Below are 9701 nucleotides of genomic sequence, written 5' to 3'. Positions count from 1 at the left end.
AAAAAAGGGGAGGGATTTTCACCATTCAAAATAATTTTCATTTTTTGAATTTTACATATTTTCTATGATTGCATTTTTAATCATTCAATTTAATCGTCATGCAGCCCATGATGGAAAAGAGGACCTGCAGTTTACACTTGTTATCTTTATTTCTTTATTACTTTGAGTTTTTATTTTTGTAATTAACATAGTAAGGAAAACATTTTATTATTCTTTTTCCAAGTGATAAGTAAAGACTTGTAACAACATTAATTGTTTAATGTTATGTATAAAAAGTCAAATACAAATTTCTGCAATTTTAATGACCAGAGATTATTATGATTCTTTAATTTTATGTATCTTTCTGTCAACTTTTAATGTATACTTTACATATATGTTGTATAGTATACTCAGGGTTTTTAACCTTCACTATTAATAAAATCACCAGGGGGAGATTTTTTTAAATTCCACCTTGATATAATTTTTAGGTCCAATGTATTTTTATTGCTGTCTTTTCCACTGTTGTCCTTTGAAGTTAAGTAATATATTATATATCCTACAAGTAACATTAAAAGATATACTTGGGCTCTTTGTAACATCATCCTCAAAATTATAGAAATTTACCTTGAAATTTCCTCTTAATGGAGTTCTTGACTACAACAACTACAAGGAGATACCATCTCACACCTGTGAGAATGGTCCATACAAAAAAAATCATAAACAGGAAGTGACTATAAGGTTTGAAGATAAAGGACCTTTTATACACTGATGGTGGGAATGTAGACTGATCCAGCCCTTTAGGAAAACAACATGGAGGTTTTTTTAAATGTTAAAAGTAGATCTGTTATATGATCCAGAAATTCCACAGCTGGTACTTATCTAAAGAATGCAAGAGTGCTAATGTGAAGAGTTCTGTGCACTCCAGTATTCATTGCAGCACTATTTACAATGCCTAAGTTTTGGAAACAATTTAAGTGCCCATCACCAGATAAGTACATAAATTTACACAAGGGAATACGACTCAGCTATAAAGAGAGATGAGGAGATCATACTGTTTGTAGCAACATGGATGGAACTAGAGGGGATAATGCTAAGTAAAATAATGAGAAAGACAAATACCGGCTGATTGCAGTCATGTGGACTATAAAGACACAAAACATAGGAACAGATGAAGTCAAACCAAAGGAACCCTAGAACTAAATTGAGACTATGAGCTGAGAGAATAGGAGTGGGAACCCAGTGGGGGAAGATGGCCACTGACCTATGGTGGACAGTAATGATGCTTGAGTGGTAAGTGTGTTTCAGTAACATACATCTTGAAGAGATGTGAATTTAAACCCCTAAGTCATCTACAGTGTTACCTTGATTAAAAAAAAAAAGTTACAGAAAAATAACATGAGCAATAAACCATGAAAAAAATTAACCTTTGTTTTAGCAATAAGTTTGGCAAAAGATTTTTCTAGTTGTGTTTTTAACATATTTTCATGTGTTAAAGTGACAGTCTTTATGAAATGAAATTGAAAGTTTGCTACTTTCTTTAAATAGTAAAGCAGCTATAGTTCAGTGCATGTGAGGTCTCCAATTCCATTAGAGAAATTTATATTCCATATCTCACATTAGAGCCATTCAAAGTAAATGTTTTCTTTTAAGAAAATGTTTTGGTAAGCCCTCTAAATTTTATTCCATCTAGTTGGTTTTCAGTCACTTTGTACTAGAACCTCTGTACTGTACTAATAAAAATTAAAAAATATTCAGAAATGTGGTTTTCCTTTCTGCCTAGATCATCCCTTATTTTGTGTTATTCCTTGTAGGTCACCACATCGTGGAGCCTTGTGGCAAGCCTGTTCTCACACCAAATAATTCATTCTCCAAAGTAAGTAAAAGGCTGCCTTCTTTTATGTCTTATCCCCTTAGCCAAAAAACTAGCTTAGTTGTGCTTTGAACCAAGCTGATTTCATATTTAAATATTTGCCTTTGTTAGAAGTATGTATTTACAGTAGGAATATCTTTTAGTGAGCTTATAAGCCTTGCTAAGTGAGGCCCACACATAAAACCCTGACACAAGCTATGCAACGTCTATTGACTAACAGATTCCGGGTAGATCGGGAAAAGCTCTGAAAAATCAGAATTTCCACTGCTAACTTATATTATGACCTTCCTTTTTTGTTTAATCATAATATCAAAATATTCTGAGCAACCATCAGTTTACAACTGGATTGTCTTAGCCTTATAAAGCAGCTGCCTGGTTCAGCTGCCCCAGGGCGAGAAATCCCTCTGTCTCTTAGACAGAAGGCAAGCCTCAGGAGAGATAAGACCCCAGGGCATAAAAACTCCTGGGAAGCTTCCTTGGTTTCTTTATATAAAAAAGCAAACCTCAGATAAGACTCCCAGGGCATAAGGACTCATGGACAAATTTTAATCTTGACTACACAGGTGTTGTTTGATACACAACTGTTACAACTTTCTCTTAATTTACTCCTTTTTTTTTTAAAGATTTATTTATTTGTGCATACAGAACTAGGGTACAGGCCAGAGGAGCAGGGGCGGTGAGAGGCTTCACCAGAGACAGAGCGGGGAGCAGAACAGGCAGATAGACGAAGTACACTGCTGAGGGGAGCAGCGGGCGGGTCAGGAGAGGTCTGCCGCGCCATGTGGTCACCTCCGGGGCAGGCGGGGATCGAACTCATGCGGAAGCGGCTTTAGATTCTCAGTGCTGTGCCTTAACCCGCTGCGCCACCAGGGAGGGCCCTTAATTTACTCCTTTTTAAAACAAGCACTAACTACCCTCTGCTAGCCTTAAACTAGCCACTAGCTTTTCTTTAGACAATCACTGATAACACTGCTAACACAATTTAATACTACCCCAAGATCCCTAATAACCTTTTGCTAACGAGCTCACCCCTTCCCAGACCTCTCTTCCTTTGAGTGATAACTGGACAGCTGTCACATGACAATTATCACAAGAATGTATAATCTAGTATACCATAATTTGTTAAGAGAAAAATGCTTTGTTCCCCTTGTCCTTGAGAATGTTTTATGGTGATTTCTCATTAACTTACCCTATGCATTATTGCAATTAACTTCTTGTTACACAGTATAAATAAAGACCTGCTGAGGAATGGCAGGAAGACTTGCACCCTATCCTGACTCCCGTGTCTTCCTCGTGCCCGCTCCTCTCTCCCCTTTTGGAATCTCTGCTCGCCGACACCTTCCCACCTTAGGGCCCTGCCTGTCTTGCCTCCAGATACCTTGATAGTTGGAGCTGGTCTCCAACAAAACCCTATGCAAGTAACCCTCCCTTCATTTGGTATCCACTCACCTTTTTAAATTATCTAATTACTTAGATAGATAGCTTTAGAGGTGAGATTGCTATAATAATGTGACAGTTCTTTGGTTGTTAGAAAACCAAAAAGAGGAACTAAGGGCTCTCTCTGGTGGTGCAGAGGGTTAAAGCACAGTACTATTAAACTGTCTGCAGCCACTGCAGCACAAGTTCAATCCCCAGCCAGGGAGGTGACCCACATGGCGTGGCAGACCTCTCCTGGCCAGCCCACTGCTCCCCTCGGTAGTATATTTCAGTAGATCTTCCCATTCTACTCCCCACTGTGTCTCTGGTAAATTCTCTTACCCCACCCCAAACCCTTCCCACCTTTGGCCTATACCCCAGTTCTGTGTGCATAAATAAATAATTTTTTTTTAAAGTGGAATTAAGAGTAGCATTGTTCCTTTGGATTAATTTGATTAGCAGTGAGCCTTAAAAGTCAAATCTCTCCTACTGGTAAGGAAAAGGAATATGGGCAAAAGAAGTAGTTTTGCTTTTGAAAGACATAGGAAGTACTTTATCACATAATAAAAAGAGAAAAAATTAGTATGGAGAAATATGGGGGTGATGTAACAAAGCTATTTCAACATATAAATTCTACTTTAGGCTCTCTTTAAGACTACATATATGACTGCTTGATAATATTTCTTATGATTACCTTCTGATAAGTACATTCTAAAATCATCACAGCTGGACCTTCATCTTGTGGAGTTATTTTCTCCCTCACCCATTTCATGCAGTTTGTCCTGTACCACACTTCATGAATGTCTTTCCATGTGAAACCTACGTGGAGGCATGGTTCATTTAATGACTTGAGTTAAGATCAGCTATCAATCAATAGGTTTCTGTACATAAACTGGATTTAACTAGTGTAGGAGGCGAAAATGAATCATTTAGTGACCAGAAGTACAAAACTCATCTCACTTTGTTATCTCTGACTTTTCATTTGTGGTTAGCAAATTCTGAAAAGATACTGTATCAGAAAAAGTGTAAGACACAAGTGATTGGGACATAAAAATAAAAAATATTTGAATATCTGTGGATTGAAATAGAGCAACATTCAATATTCTCTTTATTCAGAAGATCTTCAGTTTCACATAACTGAAGCAAATGAATTTTGATAATTTTTAGCATTAGTCATGCTGTATAGTGCTTTTCTAGTTAAAATCAACACATTGTTGAAAAGAAGGGTAGAGTTTCTGTTTAAATTAACACAAAACCCTAGAAACTAGGGATTTTGGTATTCATAGCTGCAAACATTATTTTGTTGGAGTTAAAAATCTTCCAAGAAGTCTTCCAGACAGTATTCAATCTTTTAAAAACTAGTGTGTACTGTGAATTACTCATGATGATAGTGTTTCCCAGTCCAGTGAAATTTTTTGATGTTATATAACCACTACATATAAAGAAATAATTCCATTGCATCTAACTTTCCTATTTTTATCTTAATTAAAAAAGTAAAATCTTCATAGAAAACTACCTAATACTTGTATAAGTTATTTTAATTTGTTCTAATCTGATTGTTCATCTTTGTCTAAATCACTGCACTTTCAATGATCTGCACACCATAACGTGCATTACAGTTTACCATTGGATTCAAAAGTTACCCTCTATTCAATAATGAACCCGTTGTTATTTTTCCTAAATTGGAAAGAGTCTACACTCAAAAATCTTTATACCTAAAAGTTGATCAGGGCACTAAATTGGAGTCTACACCCATGTAACAGCTTCACAAATACTACATAGATTTTTTTCTCCTTCGTCAACTTTTAAAATTAATAGTCCTATTAAACTTTTCTTGAAAGCTCTATAGAAGACAAATAAATGTGCCCGGAGACATTTCTATAGTCAAATAAGTCTACAAAATACTATCTCATAGATTTCTCTTTTGGCTATTCAATAATAAGTGTTGTAAGAATTCCTGGAATAAAAATAACCATTTAATGTTGTTTAATCTAGTGTTCCCTGACATATTTGATAATCAAAAATCCCATCTCTCAGGACATTTCATTGCACTGGTGTTTTCTAGAAATATTTCTGTCAGGTGGGGAAATGGAAATGCAATTAGGAAGAAGGGGGAAAGAGCATGGAGGGGGACAATATGCATTACCCCCTAGCGGTAAGTTAGTGAAATAATAATTTGTTGTCATTTTATACCTTAGGTTAATGGGGAAGAAATCATTGAAGTTTTATACCCTGAAGAAAAATGTTCAACTTATCAGATGAAGGAATCAGCAGACTTGATTTTGTCCGAAGGTAGTTTTCCAAACCATTCATCCAGTCACTCTAACTGCCCTAGTAATTCAGGTAATAAAGAAATATCAAGTGTCCTGTTATTTTTCTTATGTGGTCCTATGGCTTTTAAAAAGTATAAAATTAGCTTTCTGTGTTAATGTACAAATGTCCAGTGTTCATTCTCATTTCTAAGGTTGATTTTAAATGATTGAAAGTATAATTGTTATATTTTATAACGTTTGTTCCTTGAATTTTAGGGAGCAATAATTCAAAGCTACCTAAAAAATTAGGAAATTTTTTTCTTGAGAATATTTGGTTGACCTAGTACGCCATTATTGCCATGTGGGTACTTTGTGTCTCATTCATGAGTTAATAATTTGAGGTTAATTCAGAAAATTAGACATTAAGTTATTAATGTCTCATGAGAACATGCCAACTTTTTCTTTTTAGCTCATTCTTCATAAGCTTCATTTGTAAGGTCTTTCGTTGTAGCAGCCAGATTAGTTCTAGAACTAAAAATGAGGAGGTCCTCTTAGTATAGATTACATTACCAATCATGGCAGCTTTTCAAAATGGATGTTTAAGTTATGAAACACAGCATTTCCTATTTGACACAGTATCTCTATATCAGTGTCTTTTTTAAGTAAAACCCATGTAAACTACCTCTTTTCAAGACTCTAATGTACAAGAAGATGACATTTATGATGATCCTCAAGAAGCTGAAGTTATCCAATCTCTTCTGGATGTTGTAGATGAGGAAGCCCAGAATCTTCTAAACCAAAATAATACAGCAGGAGACACCTGTGATCCAGGTAGACAAACTAGAAGGAATACGTCTATGAAGGAGTGTAAGAAAACCTCTTAGAGAAAATTTTTTGAGTAAATATGAAATGCACGGGCATTTCTCCCTATAGTCAATACTGGTGGGTAGTATTCCAGAAGTAAAACAAAATTTGGGTTCCTCTCTGGTGGCGCAGCCAGTTAAAGCACAACACTAAGAAGCGAATGCCACTTCAGCATGAGTTCAATCCCCTCCCTAGGGGTGACCCACATGGTGCAGCAGACCTCTCCTGACCCACCTGCTGCTCCCCTCAGCAGTGTACTTCGTTGATCTGCCTCTTCTGCTCCCCACTCTGTCTCTGGTGAATCCTCTCACCACCTCACACTTCTGGCCTGTACCCCAGTTCTGTATGCACCAATAAATAAATCTTTAAAAAAAAATTGTTCTCTTCCACAAAAAATATGTGGGTGAGTCACCTTATTATCCTTATTATCAAGATCTACTATCTTTAGAAGTTTTGCCCAAACTTTCCCCTGCAGTTGCATTCTTGAGGCATTGCAAATTTTTATGTAAAATACAAAAAGATAAAGTAAAATATTCACCACCATCCACTATACCCCTTCCACTGTTCCTCTTACCCCTTACCCTCTTCACTTCTACTAACCATAGTTTATCAGTGTCACTAGTTTGTTTTTATTTTGTCCCTTCAGCCAGTTTTTTTCTTATATTGTTCATGTAAGTGAAATCAATCAATATTTGTCTTTATCTTTCTAATTTCACTTTGCATAATCCCCTCAAGTTCTTTGCATTTTGTTGCAAATGGCAGAATTGTTTCTTATACCTAAATAGTACTCCATTGTGTATATATACCATCTCCCTTTTATTAAATCATCTGTGGGCACTTAGGTTGCTTCCATGTTTTATCTGTTGTAAGCAATACTGCAGTAAACATTGTGGTACTCATAACTCTTTGAGTTGATGATTTTGTATTCTTGAAATAGAAGCCCACAAATGGTATTGGATCAAATGGTAGTTCTACTTTTAAATTTTTGAGGAAAATCATACCATTCTCCAAAATGATTGTACCAATTACACTCGCACCAATAGCATATTAAGTTTCTTCTTTCTCTGTATCTTTGCCAGCACTTGTTGTTATTCATTCTATGTAGACCTTTCTCACAGGCATGAAATGATAGTTCATTGTGGTTTTGATTTGTATATCCTGAATAAGAAGTGGTGATGTACATTTTTTTTCACATGTCTATTAGACATTTCCTCTATGGAAAAGTGTCTAAAATGTTATTGTGATTGCTATCTTAATTTCTTCTTGTTTGCTATTTACATTTAGATTTTGTCTATTAATTTGTAGTCTGCCATTTTACTATACTCATGTATTGTTTCTAATCATTTATTTGGAGGACTCGCTGAGGTTCTTATCATCTCCAAATAGTAATTATTTAACTACCCCATTTCTAATCTGTATTTCTTATACTGCAATTAACTTTCCTACTATTATCACTGTTGTTCCATCTCATAGGTATTGATAATTTGTATCATCATTATGGTTTTTTCCAAGTATTGTCTTAATTTCTTTAGTGATTATTCACAAGCATGTTGTTTAACCTGCACATGCTTAAAGTTTTTCCAGTTTATCTGCTCAGAGTTGTAAGTTGCATTACAGATTTGGTAGTTTAACCAGAAATTTGATGCTGACATATGTCATGTCTTTTATTTCTCTTTTTAGTTAGAACATTCAAACTATTCATAGAATAGTCCATTTACTGTATTCCTTTTTAGTAAATGAGGACAATTTTTCTGTTTCTTCAACAATTTCATTAATTGTCCTTGACATATCTCTCTCTCTCCCAGGTGCACTGAAAACCAATGGGAAGTTATCTGAAGAGACAACAGAGGATACAGACTGTGATGGTTCACCTTTACCTGAAGATTTTACAGAGGTAAGTTTATCCTTAAGAAAACACTTTTTGATTAGAATTATTGAAATTGTTGGCCTGTTTTATTGCAAAATTAAATCTAGGTGGAAAACAGGTTTATTTCATTTGTTATATTAATGAGTCATCGTATCCCAGTAAAAGAATCTTTTTTAGTCTCATCAAATCAAAAAAGAAACAATATATTTTCAAAATTGTTATGATAAACTTATCAAATTATCTTGGATCTTCTAGGACATTGAACTGTTTGAGAAAAAGGTTGAAATAGTAAATAAGTTATTGGAAAGGCTTTTCAAACATTCAGAGCACTAAATCATTGCAATTTACAGTATCACATGGTATCTAGTAAAGCTATGACTGTCAAGAGATGGATAGGGTTTAGTTCATGAAGTGATTTTTATTCCTTGCCAAAGAATTTTGTCTTTTTTCATATCTGGGAATATGACTTTTTTCAAAGAGGTAGAAATACTTTCCTGTGATGCTAGCAGGGAAAGAGCTAGCAGGAAGAATAGAAAGTTAGGCCTTCCCTGGTGGCGCAGCAGGCTAAAGCACAGCACTAAGAAGCTAAAGTCACTTCTGCAAGAGTTCCATCCCTACCTGCCCAGGAGGTGATCCAAATGGTCGCCCACTGCTCCCCTCATCAGTGTACTTCGTCAATCTGCCTATTCTCTGGTGAATCCTCTCACCACCCCTGTGCCTCTGGCCTGTACCCTAGTTCTGTATGCACAAATGAGTCTTAAAAAAAAAAAAAGTAAAAAGGTGTGCCCTCTAACAATATGGCTGAAATTCATCACTCTGCTTCCCCTGTTATTTTTAGCTCTACTTATTCTAAAAAAAAAAAAAATCTTATTTTTAATCAAAAAACAATTTAAAATATTCAGGGTTTTTTTTTTTTTTCATCACCTAAAAGATTACCATACTTAACTGTAGGATCCTGGTAGGTTGATTTTATGGACTTTCAGCAAGTACAGTCACATGAAGCCCTGTGCTTAGAGAAGCTCTGCACCTTGAAATTCTTAAATTTTCGTAAGATGCCATATATTTTTATTAGGCACAAATACCACAAATTATGTAGCTGGTCCTAGAGACAGAAAGACGTTTCCTTTACTACTTAAGTATTGGGTTTGTTGAACAGCAGGATTGTAAGCTAAACTTCAAATGGGCTGAAATTCCTAAATCTTTTCCTTGAGATTGTACTGCAGCTGCTTCCTCTTCCAAAGAACCAACATAAGATGAGAAGAACCAACATAACTGAATGCCTGTCCACTTAACCAAGCCCCTCACCCTCTTACACAGGCGAACTTTCAAAAGTAGTGGGAACTTGGTTAATACAAGTAACAAGTACAAGTAACATTGTAGTTTATTTCCAATTGGACTTTACTTCATCATTTTAACAGTAATAATAGTACTTGCATCTTATAAAAAGGGTTTA

The 9701-nt window shown here is 35.4% G+C and overlaps 1 protein-coding gene across 1 annotated transcript in view; it reads left to right on the top strand.

The window, feature by feature from the left end:
• The window catches only part of PTPN13 (protein tyrosine phosphatase, non-receptor type 13 (APO-1/CD95 (Fas)-associated phosphatase)), a 151895-nt gene that overhangs the window by 125160 nt on the left and 17034 nt on the right, over positions 1–9701 (top strand). Inside the window, exons 36-39 of the mRNA XM_012724233.1 lie at positions 1791–1852; positions 5464–5608; positions 6211–6348; positions 8187–8275. Of these exons, the coding sequence (XP_012579687.1) occupies positions 1791–1852; positions 5464–5608; positions 6211–6348; positions 8187–8275 (434 nt within the window). The remainder of the gene's footprint in view (positions 1–1790; positions 1853–5463; positions 5609–6210; positions 6349–8186; positions 8276–9701) is intronic.

Source organism: Condylura cristata, unplaced genomic scaffold (assembly GCF_000260355.1).
Source record: "Condylura cristata isolate star-nosed mole 26May11 unplaced genomic scaffold, ConCri1.0 scaffold00012, whole genome shotgun sequence".
Classification (NCBI taxonomy): Eukaryota; Metazoa; Chordata; class Mammalia; order Eulipotyphla; family Talpidae; genus Condylura; species Condylura cristata.
The sequence above is the reverse complement of the archived record's forward strand: the minus strand, read 5'-3'. Positions and strand labels throughout refer to the sequence as shown.